General features: G+C 35.9%; 1 protein-coding gene across 3 annotated transcripts in view; it reads left to right on the top strand.

Annotated features, from left to right (window-relative positions):
• The window catches only part of LOC124168774 (integrin alpha-PS3-like), a 63147-nt gene that overhangs the window by 23744 nt on the left and 20073 nt on the right, over positions 1–19330 (top strand). For all 3 annotated transcript variants that reach the window (XR_006866982.1, XM_046547065.1, XM_046547066.1), the window contains 13 exons: positions 3225–3452; positions 3963–4077; positions 4155–4340; positions 5550–5723; positions 7245–7387; positions 9153–9240; positions 9331–9472; positions 10009–10231; positions 10342–10505; positions 10887–10971; positions 13188–13301; positions 13934–14273; positions 18078–18174. Coding sequence is in view for 2 of the 3 variants with exons in the window: in XM_046547065.1 (XP_046403021.1) it covers positions 3225–3452; positions 3963–4077; positions 4155–4340; positions 5550–5723; positions 7245–7387; positions 9153–9240; positions 9331–9472; positions 10009–10231; positions 10342–10505; positions 10887–10971; positions 13188–13301; positions 13934–14273; positions 18078–18174 (2099 nt within the window). In the remaining variant the exon portion in view is untranslated. The remainder of the gene's footprint in view (positions 1–3224; positions 3453–3962; positions 4078–4154; positions 4341–5549; positions 5724–7244; positions 7388–9152; positions 9241–9330; positions 9473–10008; positions 10232–10341; positions 10506–10886; positions 10972–13187; positions 13302–13933; positions 14274–18077; positions 18175–19330) is intronic.

Here is a 19330-nt window from a genome sequence, read left to right as displayed (position 1 = left end):
TCAGTGATGGGAAAAATCTCTTGATTAACTTTAAAAGATTCTTTAATCAATCTTTAACCAATCACAAATTAAGAGATATGTTGTCTACCATCTATAATTGCATATTTCATATCGCAAATGCGCAATTACCGTATATGTCTGAATATAGTCCCCCCCTTTTTTTCAAATGATTAAAGTTAAGGGGGGGACTATATTCAAACCCATTTTTTTACATTTTTTCCCAAAACTCAAGCCTCAAAATTAGGGGGGGGACTATATTCAGAGGGGGACTCTATTCGGAGGAATACGGTATTACCGTGGCCTTGCATTCGGTTGAAAATGGTCCAATGGAACCAGAGATTACGTCGCACTCAGACATATTTATGCCGTGACTAGTCAAGGTCAAAGTGGAGAGGGAGGGAGTAGTAGAAGTGAAGGCAGAGGGGGAGGTGAAAGTAGAGACAGCATAAGTCATAGCCAGGCACTTGTCTGCGTAGGTGAATTGCCATAAGTCCAGGTTTCCTATAATCGCTGCTTTACGATGGGGTGATCCTGCAGCCATTACCGTTATGGAAGCTCTTTTTTCATGTTGTATACACATCACAGCACGTGATTGCGCTCAGTGATCATGGAACCGTGTCCCGCAGCAGTTCCATATCAGGCAACTTGTGCAATATGTGACTACGTAGCGTGATGCCTGACAGTGTAGTTTCCGACATTGGTTTTGAAGCACAAACCAATTTTCTGAATCCGTGATCTCACAGACATGGGTGTGAGGTTTTCCGAAACCATGTATTACATGGAACAGTGGGAATATGAGTACAATCACGGTATCGCCACTAAAAAGATCGTGGTCAGGAAAAGAAAGCTCTAAATTATTTCGGAAAGCAATCTAAAATAACACACAATGTGCGTAATCAATAATAGATTGTTTGATTTACGTTAATTTTGAAAATTACTATAAGTCACATTTAAAGTTTGGATTATTTGTGTTTTCCGATTATTCGTGCCACCCCTCCTCATCATTAGCCTGGACAATCGGGAGTATGCTGTATTTATATTCATATTTACTTCATTTATCTTAAAGTAGAATTATGTGAGTATCAAAATCATTCTTTGGGCATAGGTTTCAAATATATCACATGTATCACCAGCGGCATAGCTAGGAATATGCTTTGGGAGGGGATGGGAGGCCTGGGGGTGCGGAACTTTAGGGAGAGGGAGGAAGCACTGTGCAGTCGCACGGCATGCGCACCCTCCCTGACTCCTTCGTCACTCATCAGTATCCAGCGACTCGTCTCACTGCCATGATATTGATAAATGATCTTAAACTTTTAGCAGATGCAGATATTATGCATCAAAACAATACAATCATTTTAAATATTTTTTTATTTTTCTGAGACTTTGGGGGGCATCTATCCTCCTCAATCCCCCCCATAGTTATGCCACTGTGTACCACCAACTTGGAATGCTTTGAGGTTCTCAACTGGTTGTGGCTTCTTGAGAGTCCACTCTCTATTTAATTGCTTTCTTTGATGGATTGTGAGGACATAAATATATAGCACTATGAACCTTGGCGAACTTTTCATGGGAATTAAGGAATGTTGTGCTTTTGGTGCTAAATTGTTCAATGCCTGTATGATTAACATCACCAGTTTTGGGTAATGTGCAATGCCTTAGAATGGGAAAAGGCAATATAACATAGTCTATTTCAAATAATTATACATTTTGGTGACAATTCTGTTCTTTGCAAAAAGGTGGTATGATAATTAATGAGCCCAGAAGCGATCCCTCAACAACAATTCTTAACTTGGGGTTTACATTGGCCATCTTTGAAACAGCCGCAGTTGCCACATCAACTTATTCTATCAATTATAGTTTTTGTGTGGCAGTTGTTTGAAGTGGACAAGTTGTTTTTTCTATGGAAATATAACAATATCGGTAGGAAATTTGCAAAGGGATTTGGGATATGTGACTTGTCATTAGTATGAGTGCAAAATATCATTTACAAACATTTGGGTATGAGGTAGCAGTTAGCTGGATGAGTACTTCATTTGCTAATTGTGGACAATGAGAGGAGACATGTGACCTCTTCCTAGAAGTGTGTGGCCCTTTTTGATCGAAATCAGAGGGACATCTTTATGCATTATATAACTGAAGATGAAACATTGATACATCACTACACACCAGAAGTCAAACAACAGTTCTAACAGTGCTCTTTACTCAGTGAAATTGCTCAGAAAAAAACTAATGTGGTCCCAAAAAGAATAATGGAAGGTCATGGTGATCATTTTTTAAGATTCTCTAAGTGACATTCACATAAGCTATTTGGCAACAGGAAGAGAAATCATGGGATAGTATTGCAATGATTTATGGATAGAATTAGACAAATATGTGTTAAATAAAAAACCCTACCCATTCGCCTTGAAAAAAAACCTTTATCACCATGGCAATGCTCCTGCTCATTCATCACGAATCCCAATGGTCAAATTGGTGCAGTTAGGCTATGATGCACTGCTGCTTGCTCCATTTTCTCCAGACCTGTCCTAAAAACAGCTTCTGAACTCAGCTACAATACGTTGGCCCCAAGAGAGTCATTTCTCATTCCAAGTGTTTGATGGAGGAATGGATGGAGGATGTGTACTGAGAAGGGTTAATCAGAACTGTCGATTGTAGCCAAATGGAATACAATCATACTAATATACCTGCCTGAGAAATGTTGTCTTACTTACTAAGGAGCAGCTGAGTCACCCAAATTCTTCCATATAGCTGTTGACTGTGGACTCTAGGCAAGTGAGTGGTCAAGCACAGCCACACTTGATAAACTCTAGGCTTGAGAGTATAAATTCGATTTCACTTCCAGCTGAGTGAAAGTTGGCGAGTTTGTAGGGTGCTTTGCAGGGCTCCAACTTTGCCCCATGTGACTATTTTTGTTCCCTATCATGATGACTTGGCTCAGGATCAAGTGCCTCATGTCTGCTGGGGAGATCATAGAGGCCGTAGATGAGTATTTTTCAGTTTCCAGAATACGTGTGGGGATGACGAAGTTGGAAACCCATGGGGAAAAATATCTCTCTGGACTTCATTGAAAATTTTTTTATAATTATAATGTTTTCAGCAATAGGCTCATGAAGTATTTCACCAGTCTCATTGTATACACAATTTAGGTAATGAACAATTTTCTTCAACTTTTACAGTTATTATTTTTTATAATATCACTGTATATTGTGGATGTTCTTCTTCAGGTTTTCATTTATTCCATAGAAGATGATGAGTCAATGGTAATTAGAGTAATGCTTGAAGGACAGCAACTTGGAGAATACTTTGGTGCAGCACTTTGTGTGGTAGACTTGAATTCTGATGGCTTGGATGACTTAGTTATTGGAGCACCACAATTTTCTTTGTCCACATCCGGCATTATTCAAGATGCTGGAGATGAGGGGAAAGTTTATGTTTTCATTAATCAAGATAAGGTGAGTTCAGCTGAAATTGTGTTTTGAACTACATAAAGCTAATTTATCTTCTAATTAAATGTATCAACTGATGTATAACAGATCTAATTGAGGTATAAGTATAATCATGTTGACATCAGCAGGGTTATTCCACTAATCACATGGCCGGGCCATAAGTCGAAATCGACCATAACTACGGCCTCAAGACATACGTATGGCTTCGAGCGATTCTACTCATGTATCTCTTCATGTATTAATTTATTGTAACCATTATTCATAGCCCTCATGAAGATATAATATAATACCAAAACGATGGCAAACCATCTTCATTTCATTTCTTTGACCCACACTCCAATAAATAATTAATTACTATGTAAATTGAGGTCATGATGAAGAAATTGGTCAATAACTAAAATAATTATTTCTCTAGAATAAAACAGAATTTATTTGCTATCGGACTTACTGTATCGATCGTATTTACTGCAAAGAATGTTGATCTCTCTCAGAACATCTTATATGTACTAATTTTAGGGGAGGTTCACAGAGGCCAAGTATCAAAAAGATATAATGGGCTCCCAGCAGCCCGGAGCAAGATTTGGAACAGCCATATCAAATGTTGGGGATTTAAACAAAGATTCATATCCAGGTATTTCATAACTTAAGCTCCATAGACCTTTAAGTGCATGATGAAAAATATCACAAATGTTTATTACTCAATTCCAGATGTTGCAGTAGGAGCCCCATATGATTCTTTTGGTCATGGTGCTGTTTACATTTACCTTGGCTCTGCTAAGGGTATCAATCCTAAGTTTGCGCAAAGAATTTCTGCTAGTAAAATTGATCCTAATCTGCAAGGGTTTGGAATGAGTATCAGCAAAGGTGTTGATGTTGATGGGAATCGCTATAATGGTAAGTACGTATAGAATCTCCTTGATAATGAGACATTTTTAATCAATTTCTTGATGATTATGAATTGTTGGCGGAATATAAATATTTTTCCCAATGTGCAGGTGGCCAATTCTTATGCTATGCTTTCCCTTAAACTGTTTTCTATACTGCTAGAAGCTCTTCTCCTCTTTATATGGTTATATGCTTCAATTTGGCATTCTTATGGTTTATTTACTATTGTACCTGCTTAAAAAACTTGATTTCAATCGAAGTTGGAAATTAGGGATATTTAGCATGAATGATAAGTTCCACACTACTGCGAACAACTAATCTCTATTGTGGGAAGTTATTCGGGATTTCTACAGCATCAGGTTCTTGATCTCCGACTACACTTTGATGGAGGACTCATTGATGGAAACGTTAGCTGTTATGGAGTTTCTGACTCAGTCAGTAGAAATCCTGAATAACCTTCCACGATACAATACCCTGGGCTATCCTGCAATCAACTAATCTCTAGTTTAATGACCATATATTAATGCTAAATGTTCATAGAGAATCATGAGTACCTATGTTTTATAGTGTGAAATTCACATTTTATTTGCATTTTGGTGTTTTTTATTGCTAATGTGGAGCCCTTCCACCATTTAAAAGCCTCAAGTTTCGATTTAATTTATTTGCATAGATTTTTTAACAGGTTGTAAGTTTCATAAAGCTGATCCATTAAGTAGAGAACCACACTGAAGCTTCATTTAAAATGGTCACTCAGTCAAAATCAGAAGCTGTCTTTTTAGTGGAAATCCCTCAATTTCAATGGGTAAAATGCTTTGATTATCTGTTTGGTTTGCCTGCTTTGACTCACCTGTAAATCAACAATAGAAAATTTCTTTATTTACATAAATGTAAGGCCTCTTATATGCAAGAAATATGTTTATTGGGTGACCCACATTATTAATAAAAATCTACTTTTTTATGTAGACCTTCCAAAATAATGTTTCCTTTGCTTAAAATGCTCTCAGGCTGTATGCAATTACTTTTTTTTTTTAAGTGCATATTTATTCTGAGAAATATATGATGTATTGTTTTGCATATTTTTATAATTGCTGTTTCCTTCAATATCTATTATCTTAACGTTTTCTGACATCTGCATCTTTACACTCAAATTCCTATTCTCTTTAAAAAGGTAATCATTTGATGAAACACGAGCATGAAATCCTTTAATATACTTTGCAGATGTTGCTGTGGGAGCGTATGGTTCTGGGCAAGCTGTTTTATTTAGATCACAGCCAGTTATCTACTTTCATGCCAAATTAGCCACAGATGTTTACAAAATCAATTTCACCACAAAAGGCTTCAGATTAAAAGCTTGCATTCACTATACAGGGCAATATGCTCCACCATCAATTGGTAAGTCTGAAATCATGTGCCTTTATCTCTAAGTTGCTTACTTATACAATTAAGAATACAATATTCTCAGATCTATTGACGATTGGTTGGAGAAATAGCAGTTTCGTCATCAGTCCTGTCAATCTCTCATACTTTTCCTTTCATTCCCTTCTATACATACTTTGAAACTTTAGTACATATCTATTAAATTAAAATGCAATGGGTGCAAAAATGCTGATAATAAAATGAATTTCAGAACAAAGACATACCCTAACTACTAGGAAAGTGATCCTAAACATATTATCCATCATTTTAATGTCGTTGATTTGCCCTCCAGTAGATGTTTGCCGAGTTAACTATTTCCTTCAATGAAACAGTATTTAAAAAAATTATTTTGGGAGATATCAACATTATTTTAAATTCCCTCAGTGTGAGACTATGAGAAAGAAGTGATTGTGATTTGCGAGGCTTCCATGTAAACCCACTATAATGGGTATAAAATATCCTTCACTAATATCAAATAAATTCTTCAGACTGTAGTGAAGGCTAAGAAAGCCATTGGTAGTTCTAAATAAAAAATAAATTACACTGGTAATTGTAAAAAATATATATGACACATAGATGATAAAATTGCATATTGCAAGCTTTTATTATGCCTTCCGCATTTCTGGAGTGATGACGTCTGATGAGAAGACCCTTTCATAAAATTGCAATTTTACAACACTGCAATACCTTGTAAACCATTGCATGCATTTCAGAGAGACTTTGTGGTTTTCGGTTTCGAATAAAGTGAAGTTGATTTGCCAAATTTTGCTGAAATCGGTATCCCAAGGGGCAAACGCCTGGTTGAATTTGGTTGGAATGACCTATTTCATTTGACTAACATAAAACTTGTTTCTACAATTTCTCAGTATTAAAATTGAAAATTTGATAATTTTAAATAAAATTTATTTATTAATTTCTAATAATTTCCGTATTTTAGCTCTAGAAATCCTATAATAAACTTATAGACACTACCCACTAAAGTTTTTGTACTGTCACTTTGATGAAGACTCTTGGGATTAACCCTTTTGCTGCTTCAATAGATTTTTCATCGGTTCCATTATTTTGCCTATTATCCAGAAAAAAATGAATTGAATCATTCATTTGACGTCGCTGAATGTCGCCGCACGAATGGACGTAGTTCCGCTAGAATTTCGAGCAGATGACAGCACCTACGACCGAAGGGAGGGTTTTTCGAAAACGTAGATATTTACCCGCATTTCGTGTTGAAAGGAAAAGTTTTTTGAAAGTCGTGGAATATCCCCGCATGTCGCAGGCAATAACCATAATGTTTTTTGCGGGTATTCCCGCTTGTAGCAGCGAAAGGGTTAATTCTATTCTTACATATATTTTCAGTGAAAAATTCACTGAGCCAATCACAGCACCCTTCATTTTATTTCTGACTTTCATTTATTTACTCTTTGTTCATTAAGTTTTGATTATTTTAATCATGTACTTTTATTGATTTATTTTATTTTATTTCTATTATTTATTTATCAGATTCTGCGGTCACCATTAGTGTTGATGAAACATATGGCAGAGCTCACCTTATATTTAATTCCATGAATCAATCTGTGTATAACGCAAATTTTAATCTACAATACAGAGTTGAGAACTGTACAATATTTGATGTAAACATTCTGGTAAGTTCTTGTTATTACATTCCAAATAGAATTATTTTATTTCCAATTAGTTAAGCCTATTAAGATAAATCTTGAGGTATTTTTTCAAAAATGAATCACTTGGAAATGTTCTATATGTTGTCCTATAAAATCTCCGTCCAATAAAATCAAGGGTCCTTGGAGAATGGTAACTCCAATAAAAGGTGTTCTGTAATACATAAGGGTTTTGAGGATTGCGTGCACAAAAGGATAATCTAATAATTCATGCCGTTGAAGATGCGAATTATCAAATCTGTAAATGGGTGCTCTAAATTACTTGTCCATACTTCTTACAAAAGGTAGGCATATCATGTATAAAAATGGATGTGATTCTTGCAATTAGCCAACTATTCATTGTTTGTTGAGTTGTTTCTCCAATGAGTAGGGTAGTAAATGGCAGAGGCTGACATCTTCATATTACTGGGATATGCTTTCCCTTTCCTGCACCAAGGGTTCATATGTGTGCAATTAGTTAGTCAAATTTTGTAAAAGCATTTTGTTAAATTGCCATTTATCGAGGAATAGGATTTTCTCAGATAGGTCAGATATTTAACCCTTTTGACACGGTGGAGTTCTCTCCTTAGCATGACTGCTGGACTGAGCCCCGAGAGACTCTTCGGTTCCCTCTGTATGGAGCAATTTTGCAGGGTATTAGTCAAGAAGGGTATCATGGATAATCACGCACTCTCAGCACCAACCTTTACAACCCTTATTAGCAGGGACTCCACATTATCTCAGACTCTGAGGGTAGTTAGGCTCCCTCCTTTCTGGGTTTATAACCCTACTAGCGGCATTGGTTCGCAGGCAACACATGATATGTTTATATGAATTAGCTACATGGATAATTCTAGCTTGCACGTAAATTGCAGACTTTGAATTGAATTCCTCATTTTTTTCGGAGCATTGTCAAATTTTGAACAAAGCTCTAATTTCGATATTAACGAATTTAATGCTTTAAAAATTTCCACGTTGATGTTTATACTGACATTGAAAAATAAGTTAATATTTATCACAGAATATCATTTCAAAATTGTAAACGCTGCTCAAAAGACAAAGAATTCAATTCTTAATTCATCTTTTATGAGAAAGGAACGATTATTCATTTTGCAAACTGACTGAATGAACAATTTTGTGACTGCAGTCCCCTACTGCAAAGAAGTACAAGACACGGGATCTGGGTACCTGCTCCCGGATTTTTAGGGTAACACCTAAACTTCCCTGCGTTGGGTCCCGAAACTATGACTTCACACACCCACAACTATCATAAAATGGAGAGAGCAAGGAAACGCATACTTTCAGCATTTGTTCACCCGCATAGGAAAATCTCTGACGAAAATATTTGGCTTTCCTCTCCCGGATCAAGAAACGTCTTCCCTTTTATTTTGTTAGTAGCAAAAGGGTTAAATTAATTAAGATAACTTTTGATGTTTGAAAATAGCTTGAGTTCAGCCGAAGAGAGCATTGTGAAATCATATTTAGGTGTTATATATGTTTAGTTCACTTTGAAAATAAATTAAATTGCTGACAAGAAATCGGAATAAAAATTAACGGTGTATTGTGAAAGAGATGAAGTTGCCTGGAGAAAGAGGTAGTTGTTGGAAGATGGAAAACATTATCACCTATAATGATCCATGCAAACCATTCTAGGTAGTGTGAAACTCTAGTTCTCCTGTTGTTAAATTAGGAAATATGAATATAGAAAAAGTTTCGATGACAATGAAATAGCATGTTGGTATTTTATTTACAGAAAGAATTTCAAGATTTTTCAAAGCAAATTGAAATAAAAATGAAGTTTGAACTGATTGGTGAAAGTGATGGATCTGGTGGTTCAAGTAGTGAGTATCATTTCATGAAGATATTTATTGCATGGGAATTTCTATCCCCATTGAGCTATTAACATTGGAACTCTACCTTTATTTTTTCAGGCGAATTTTGCAGTAAATGTGCTGTGGTAGACCCATCAATGCCATCTTTCATTATTCATAAAGTACCATATGTCACTGGTTGCAGTGCAGATGATGTTTGCAAAACGGATATAAAGACAGTTGGATCATTGACAGATATTAGGTAATATTTCCTATTTATAGTTTTCTTCTAATTTGTGTTTGCTCATGAATTGACCTCACTGTTAACTTACAACTCTTGTACTTTCCATCACGGTTTTGATGTGTCATGCCTGCATATCCACAGTTCCTTTGACACTCACATTGATGTCAACTACTGTTGAGCATTCTGAATCTGGAATTCCATAATCTGGGAACAGCCATAATCAGCCTAAACGTGTTTAGCAAACCTATCTGGGGCATATATTTGGCACTGAAAATTTTAAGAAAATGTACATCAATGTTTTTACACTATATATTTTCATTTTGTACAAGTGTTATGGATTATAAAGATGTTTACTGTGAGCAAGCATATGGGAAAGTTGAAATCCATCAACTTCAAAGCTAGTACTTTTAAAAATGTTGTACACTATTGCCAAAAGTTCTCCTTATTCAGTAATGATTTTTATGATTTGAAGTCATTTTGAAATCTTTCCAACTGATTTGGTACATTTGAACTAAAAGTTCACTGACATTGCCATGCTTTGTTTATAATTACAGCTCACCACTTGTGATTGGAAGCACTGATTCAGTACAAATGAAAGTCTTAGTTAGAAACTCAGGAGATCCAGCATTCCTGTCTCAAACCAATATTACCTTCCCAAGAGTCACACCACTCATTAGAATCCCAAAGAATTGTGAAGAACTTGTATTTCTGAATGGCACACTTGAAATGGTAACATTAAAGTGTGAAATGGGAAATCCACTAGCTGCTAATGAAAAAGTAAGGCCACTAATTCATATGCTTAATAAAAAAAATTATTCCCATAGCCAATTGCATCAATAATTTGTATCCTTTCTGAATGACTTATGGCTTGAATGCTTGAATTTCAGAAAGAACTTGTGCTTGAATTTGATACCAAGAATATTCAACCAGGAACTGATCATATTACATTTAACATCAGCTCTGGAAGTGCTGGTGAAGAAGTGGATGGTGTGGATAATATACAAGAAATACAATTACCATTAAAGACAGTTTCAGACTTGTCAATTTTAGGGTAAGTTAACCAGTTTCAATCATAGCGTTTTACCACACGTAACCGCTATTTTGATTTTCTGTCTTCCTTTTTCATAATACGTGTTTATAGACTAATGGCTTCAATGAAATATTTTAAGTCAATTATTTAGAATTATTTTGTACTTTTAAAATGATATGTACCTATTTGCCCTATAGTTTTGAGTCTTGGAGCCCAGAGTCAGTATGTGTATCAGTTTAGCAATGGATATAGCTAAAGCAGGCTGATATACATCTTATATTGAATTCATTAGAGTTAGATACATACTTTATTAAGAAAAAGTATTTTTCTTTTCAAGAATCATTTTAGCAGCCAGAAAAAATACTGCAAGATTAATTAAAACTATGTAATAACTTTCTCCAGGAAGTCCAGTCCACATCAGACAGATCTAGCCACACTTAATGCATCCTTTCCAGACAAGGGTACTGCCTTTCATCATGTGTATGAGGTGAGTCTGACATAATTATATGATTGTGAATTGCTCTCATTCTTCATCGTCATCTCCTTTGGCCCTACAGCCTGTGTTGGACCCTACCCTTCTTCACATTTTTCTTTCATTCTTCTCTGTCCTATACCACTTTTCTCCACCTTTCCACCCCCAACTAGGGTGACAAGATATCCGGATTAACCCACAGATGTTCGTCCAGTGTCCGGGCAGATTTTTCAAGAATCGGAAAATGCCCTCCTTTTTGAAAATCATTATTATGCATATCGAAGGCTAAGTTCTAACAACACATCTCAAAAATAGCAACTTTTCAGGAGAGGAAAAAAAAAGATTATTTTTTTGATTGCATATAATTTTAATTAAAAACAAAAAATACATAAAAATGAAATAGAAGCACACAATTGCAAACAAAGTTGTTTTTTGCTTGAATTTTATTTTTTATTAATTGTATAAGCAGTATTAACTCAGACCAGCCAAATTTTGAGATACGTGTTGTTATGCCCTTTTTCCGAACTGATGGCGGCTGACCTTGATCATGCTCGATCGACTCTTTTAGCAAATCACAGAAGAGTGACAGGATAAAGTGTGTAGGAGCCCTCAGTCTCTCTCCAAACTCCATGCAGTGCAGATCGCTCTCCTGCAGCTAGCAGTGTTGCCAAACCGAATCTATGGAGATCGCACAGCGTTCATCTGAGAATCTTCTGCCGCCCCCGAAAGTACTGTTATTCCCAAGGCTGGCAATGCTGGTCGGCCAGATGGAGGGGAGCGGGGGGAAAAGGGGAGGGGATGGAGGGGAATGGAGAGGTGGAAGGGGCAGTGCTTCTCATTGGCTACTTGCTATTTTCCACCCAGCCGCCATCAGTTCGGAAAAAGGGTATAGAACTTAGCCCTCGATATAGTAAATCTGTTAATATCCATTCAGAACTTCTCAAAATTTTTTAATATTTCTTCAGAAAAGCAGGGCACAATGCATATTCAAAAAAGGTATTTTATCTAATATCATCTCAGTGGACTGCTGAGAGAAACAAAAAAGCATTGACTCAGTAAAAATTTATAAAAAGAGTTCTGTTAAAAATGTAAAAATTGCTTGAAAAAATTTAAACCACAGAAAAATATACAAAATCATTGTGCTAGTAAATTTTTATTATCCTTAGTTATGAAATTGTCGTAATTTTTCAAGTGTTATACTTTTTCTCCCTTTATCCTCCTTTTAGGGTGCTGTCCTCTTTTTCACCTCTTGGCATCTGGTCACCCTAACTCTCGCTTCCTCCTATCCTCTTATCAGGGATGTGCGGGTATTTGAAAATTCGAGCCTAGTCAAGTAGTTGATACTCGACTTGAGTGTTACAGAGCTGTCATGGCCAGTTAATTCAGAAACCTGTCAACAGGTGGTGCTATCAAGAAACTCATGTAATAATATCGTTTTTAAAGTTGATAAGTAGTTCTAAAGGCTTAGCCTAGAATTTTCAGCTTTTGTAATGATACGGAACAGTCAAGCACTGTAGTAATCAACGTGGGCACCGAATACCTTTTCGTCAACCGACTGTCTTCTGACCTGGTAGCGTATTAATATAAAATATTGCATGATTTATTTACGTATAAAATATTTATTACAATTGTAAAAATGCCTTGACTGAGGGCTCTCATGAGCAGTTTGGATGCATATTCTAATTAAATTGACGACACATTACTAGGGGTAAATTCATTACAATGGTGCTTGTGGAACTGTTTAAGACACATTAATTTTCATTTATCTCCTAATTGTGGCATAATTACCGTCAACTTCACTCATTATCTTTTCCTTTTTAGATCAAGCTAAGCATTCCAAATAGAAAATTCACAAGAGGTTTTGAAAAATGAGAATATGTTGGAGCTCTCTTGCCTAGTTCAGGAATTTCCAGAATCGACTCGACCTGGTACTTGCGAGTAGTTTTCAACTCGACTCGAGATCAAAAATACTACTTGCACATCCCTACCTCATATACATCCTCCATCTAGATTTTTCTCGTCTCTTTCTGTACCTCTTTTTATTGGTTTTCCTTCTAAAACTGTATTTTCTTTTCTTATTCCAACTATTCTTTGTCCATGCCTGCCCGTCTGATTTATTTTTTGACCTGTGTTGTATGCCAAGAATTTACTGTATATCTTCATGGAAATGAATAATTTCAGTATACTATTTTTTCCAGTAAATAAATGATATTATATTTTCATGCTTTTAGATCAGTAACCATGGAGTGAGTCCAGTTGAAGAGGCAAAATTGACTTTCTTCATTCCATTGAAATACAAAACTCCATCAGGGTCCATTGAGCTGGTTGAGATATATCACCCTAAGGTATGCCATAACTTCTTTTGCAATTTAAACTAGCCTTAAAACTTTTATGAAATATTTGTCCTCAGTTAGGTATTCAAATTTTTTTCTAATAGTTTTATTTTAAGAAGATTTTTCCACCATCTTATTTTAACTTAATTATGTCAGTAATAATTTGCATATAACATATTATATCACTCAATGAAATTTGTGCAACTGCTGAAGGTATTTATGCATATTTAGTGGTGGTCAATTAATTAACTATGTACTGTATAGCAGTGGCATAACTAGAAATATGCTTTGGGTTGGGGAGGGGGTGATGACGGAGCCTGGGGTGGGGGTGAAAAAGAACTGTTTTTTTTTTAAATATGAGATCAACTACATGTGAGGGTCACTTTACTGCAGTACAGCCTTATTTTAAGATATATATGTAGTAATGGAAAAGAAGTAAAAAAGAATCCATCCCACTGCAGTTGAAGGTTTTACAAATTTAGAAAATGTAGGTTCCTCCCATTTACAGAAGTCTGTTATGTATTTGAACCCAGACATTTAGTATGTGTTAACATGTTTTTATGAATGAAATGGTTCCTTGGTTGTGGTTTTTATTAGACATTTATTACCTTAAAAATTTTTCAACCATTATTTTTATTTCTCAGATCAAGGTAGATTCGACTGATTTGATCTGCAATCCTGTTAACTTTAACTATCATCATCGCAAAGATGTCTCTATAGTGAGAAATGAAACCCTAAATAATTTAGAACAATCTACCATGAAAGAGAAGATTGAAATGAAGACTGAAAAGAAGGAAGGAATGTCTAAACCACATCATGCCGTACTATCTTCCCTCAGCCTTCCAGAAAGAACTCATTATATTAATTGCTCATCACAAGAATTGGAATGTGGAGTTATTGAATGTGTAGCAGGGCCTTTCATGAAATCACATCAATCCAGATCAGTAATATCCTTACCTCTGAGGATTAATCCTAAGGTCTTAGGTAAGTCCATGTAGTGTATAAACTAGAGATGGGTCGAATAGCAGATTTCTCGAACTCGAATATCGAATTCGAATATTAAATCATTGCTCGAATATTTGAATACCTCGAATACTAAACGATGAATGCTGGAATGCTTGACTCGGTTGCCTATGCAGCAGGCAACACAAGATTTTGGGCAGTAATTTTGATTTCCTTTAAAGGATTCAAACAGGAATTTAGCTGATTAATGAAATACTTTAATTTTATGGAAACAATTGGGCATATCATTAATTCAACTAACATCGCTTTACCCCCACTCCTGCTGCCAAGTGCTAGCTGACAATCTGAGGCATTTTGCAAAATACTAGCTCTTCTCCACCGGATATTCTTCAATTATTTTCAGTCCATCTTTGGAAGTTCTCACGATATAAGCAGATGAATTCGAATTGCTATCAGGGAGAAACCAAATATCATGAGAAAATATCGCTTCGTCTGTGACTTTGACAATAGAGATTTATAGCACAACTCATAAATTGTAACTTGATGTATGTTTTCGGAAAAAAATACCGCATCAACTTCCGAGAAGCTCTGCTGCTCATATCGAGTCTCGCCAGAATGCCAAGTCTCGACTATTATTCCCTCGCGTAAAATGCTTAAATAAAGTCAGAAATGCGTTGCGTTTGGTCTTGTTCTTTTTTAAATTACGCGCACATTACTAATATTTCAATCCAACAAAGGTGTAATATCAATTGCCGAAAGTCATTGTTAGACACCTTTTGAGCTAATAGGTGATTCATGCAGCAGTTGACCTCCAGTAACTGGAAACTTAGAAGCAGGTAGGCTGAAAAAGGTCAGTGGGTAAGAAAAGGGGGGGGGGCACGAAACACATTTCTTTTGTTCTCGTGTAACTTGATATTTCGGAATATGATCCTTGCGCAAACTGGGACCTATTGTTTGATTTCGGAGAAGGGGAAAGGGTCAGAGTGGTTGAGGCGAGTGCTGAATTGAGGGGATAGCAGATCGTGGGAAATGCGCCAATGTTACTATTCCACGGCACTGAGTTTCTCCCTATGGTAGTTTCATCTCCTGGAAAAGATTCAAACTAAATGCCTGTCCTTATTAGCCTTAAATGACACATGGTAAACACTTCGTCTCATTTATACGAAACCTGCGCTAGCTGGGGCCTTTTGTTTGATTTCAAAGAGGAGGAAAGCGTCGGAGGAGGGGCCGAGGGCTGATGGATGGAGGGGGAAGCGGATTTTGGGAATTGTGCTACGTAGTTACTATCCCACAGCACTGAGGTTTTCCTGGTGGGGGAAACCAGGGATTTTCGGATTTTTTCACCCGGATCAATTTAGGTTCCCCACGTCGAACTCTTTTTACCGCTATAACCCGCGAATTTGATGTAGTTCGTCAACTTGCCTAAAACGGCGCTGCATGCACTAAAAGACTAGAGTTCTCTATATTTTTTCGAGTCAACTACCAACGATGTGCGTGCGACAGTGTACGATGCGAAATTCTAAGTATTCGAGGTATTCGAGGCGGTACTTTTCGCATAACTATTCGAGACCTCGAATATCGAATACTTTCTAGTATTCGAGGTATTTGCGTATTCGCGGATACTATTCGCACATGTCTAGTATAAACCCATTCATATAAGAGGGGAATTCAAATGAAGATATTAAAATGTTTAACTCACTGCAATTCAGTGGAGTATTTGCGAATCCAATTGCTTATGGTGACAACAATATCATTGAAGATGTGATTGAGTGCAAATTTCAATGTCTATATCTTGTTGATGACTGGTGTTTATTCATTAAAATTTAGTGATGGTATCAATGATTGAAGTCTTTAAGTTTATAAAATGCCTTGATGTTGGCTAGCAGCCTTAGACTGGAGTTTTAAAAATCTTCTAATCAAGGTTGGTTTGAATTCGTGAATAACTAGAAATGACATAAATCCATTTACATTCCAATTTCAAGTCCTGCCCAGCATTGTTATTAAGGTCTTTTTGTCGAATATTTACCTTTTCCTACATTTTACCACCTACTCTAACAGACTTATCAGTCATAATTAACAGGATATCACTTCAGCTCAACTGGTCTGATTTACTAATTTCATTCTTACACTATCTTCTGGAAAGTTTCAGGTTACAGGATTTAGAAGACTATTTTCAACATACATCTGTGTATAAATGAGAAAATTTCACCTATGTATTTTGTCTGTGGTTAAATTTTCATGTGCAAGATACAGGTAAATGTTGAAACAGTCCTATTCCATACATCCAGAAAATTTCTGCATGATGGTGTAAGTTTGAACCAAGAACTATCTAAGAAAATCAAGCCGAGTACAAGCAGTTGAGTGGGAGAGAAATGTGTCCCATCAAGAAACTTGGAATTCCATGTGTTTGTAAAGAGATTAAATGCCGTAACCATCAAATATTTATTCGGGAAAGTGTCAAAAACACCATCCCTAAGGTTTAGAGTTTGCACTTGGAAAATATATTTTTTTCCAAAAAAATTAATCTCTGGTTCCGACGATTTCTTGAAAAGAATTGCTAATGGGTTTAAGTTATTTGGAGATGGGGTAATTTTGGTAGAGATTCAGCTGGAGGTATGTACGATCATACGTTAAGACTGTACAATTAGTCCTCTACTAAAAAACCTTCAACATAGAAACTTTCAGTGATACGAAAATTCATTGTCCGAAATTTCAAAATTGGTACCTATGGAGTTGGCTGATACAACTGGCGGTGCAGGATGGAGGAATTCACTCTCTATTGGGGCTTTGGGCCGAACTTGTACGAGACAAATTCTTTGTTGAGACGAATTTAGACTATACTATCATATTATATAGATACTATCCTTCAGGGACACGATTTTTAAAATATTGCTAGATAAAAACAATCGCTAAGTGTGACTGATAGAGTATTGGGAAACTGATGGCCGATTGAGGATTGTGCTGTATCAGTTTGTGACCATCGTGAGTTAATGCAAAATTGTAATGCAGTGCTGCATGCTGCAGGATAACTACACTTTTCAATGTTTTTCTTTGGCTCTTCAACTTACGAACAATTTCAACTTATAAACAAGGTCTCAGAACACATCTTGTTCATACGTTGAGGACTTACTACATCTGTTAAAAACTTTAGGGGGGTTTGAACAGTTGGAATTTCCTGCTTGCTACGGTCTCGTGTGTTAAGTATGCCTGCTTAAGTGGTCTCACTATCTTCGAGATCAACCCAAAAGTCACCCAGAGAATGGTGCTTAGTGCACCGTGGAATTAAAAAAACATTGCCACAAGTTACTTGTATTCTTAAGCGTGCAAACAAGACACTACAAAGCATGAATTCTGATGTAAAAATAATTGTAGTAGATGTTTTTTTTGATAAATGTAAAAAACGGGTTACTGGGCAAAACTATTGACTTCACTGAGCATATGAGATCTGTAAAAAGTAATTAGTACAATCTATATTACGTAATTTCTTATTCCATTTATTGATATTGCTCACGACTTTGAGTTCATTGTTGTTTCGAATTGAAGGGATTGAAATAGACAAGACTAATTGTAAAATGCTCATTCATCTCCTAGTGCTCAGTAGATTTGCAGCCTAAATTCACTTTTTAATGTCATATCACTACATATTTTGTCTTCCTTCTAGAAGCTAATCATCCCATTAAGAGTTTGGTACGGTTATTCATATTTGTATTTCTGTACATTCTTAATAAGTCCTCTTTCCTTTCCCCTAAAAACAATCATTGTTTGTTGGACAATAAATTCAATTTATTTGAATTTTGAGCTAATTTGCATGTACATTCTTTGCAGAAACCTTACTGGAGGACAAGGAAATTGTAGTACTATCCTCATTTGGATTTGTTGAGATTCAGGGTGAATTTCACTCAATACAGCCAGTTGATCACAGGTATGTTCCCATTGGTTTTAAAATTTTACTGTAGCATAATCATATTACACCTTATCTAATTAAAAAATGCATGGTTATTAACGCATTGTTCTGCTCTAAGACTTTTAGTTGGTTGCTGGAAGAGTAAAGCAGAGTAATACCTACACTATAACAAGGGGATGACAGCCCTCTCTAACCTTCAACCTTCAGGAGCAACTCTCTCATTATAAGTCAGCAATCCCTTTAAAGGGTATATAACTATCACTAACATGTCTTTTTTCACTACAAATTGGGAGCATAAAATTAATTCATAATTTAAAAAATTTCAAGATAATGGAGGTGGTCCTTCTCTGTCTGCATCTAAAATTAAAAATTTGACCTCAGTATTTTCTTAAATGTTAAATATCCATATTTGAAACTGAAGAAAATTTGACCATTGTCAACCCTCTATGCTTGAAATTTTAAGGTGATATCTTGAGATTTATGTTATAAACACCTCATGACAAAAGACAAAATGTGCCCGGTTGAGGCTGTCCTCTCATGTTTTAGGTGGTGGATCTCTTTGTTTTACGATGTACCTCAAAGTTTTAATTTCCCAAAAATTTTCTAGAGTGATGCGGCTTTTACATTTATTTTTCCCCTTCTTTCTCCTGCAGTTTTTCAGTGGCCCTGAACTTACAATAATTATTTCAAAAAAAAAATTAGGCTAAATGAATATTTGACACTTTCTGTAATTTGTAAGCTAAGCTACCGTTCAACTTTACATTATTACCCACCCAATGATTCCTCCTGAAGGCTGGTTGGTTAAATTCTATGCATGATAAAATAATTTTTGCTCATTCTCAAACTGAGACATATTATACTCAGCCTGACATTATTTTTAAATGTTTTTCAATCCTAATTGACCCTTTCTTACCCCACCAATGACCTTCCGCATCCTTCCCTCTCTCACCCCTTGTTGAGTAAGTATGTAATTTGTATTTATTATAATATGTAGTTTCCCTCGTATGATAGAGATACTTTCTCAAATAGTTTTTTCAGTTAGGTAAAAATCAGCTTATGAAAGTACTTGTATTCATATCCATTCAATGCTCCAACAAAAATCATGAGCCATTGAGAGACTTTGGTATGTATTGAAGAATATTGCAAGATGATTTTTCTTCAAAATCCTCTTGAA

This window comes from Ischnura elegans, chromosome 12, assembly GCF_921293095.1.
Source record: "Ischnura elegans chromosome 12, ioIscEleg1.1, whole genome shotgun sequence".
NCBI lineage: Eukaryota > Metazoa > Arthropoda > Insecta > Odonata > Coenagrionidae > Ischnura > Ischnura elegans.
This window is presented reverse-complemented; position numbering and strand designations above follow the sequence as displayed.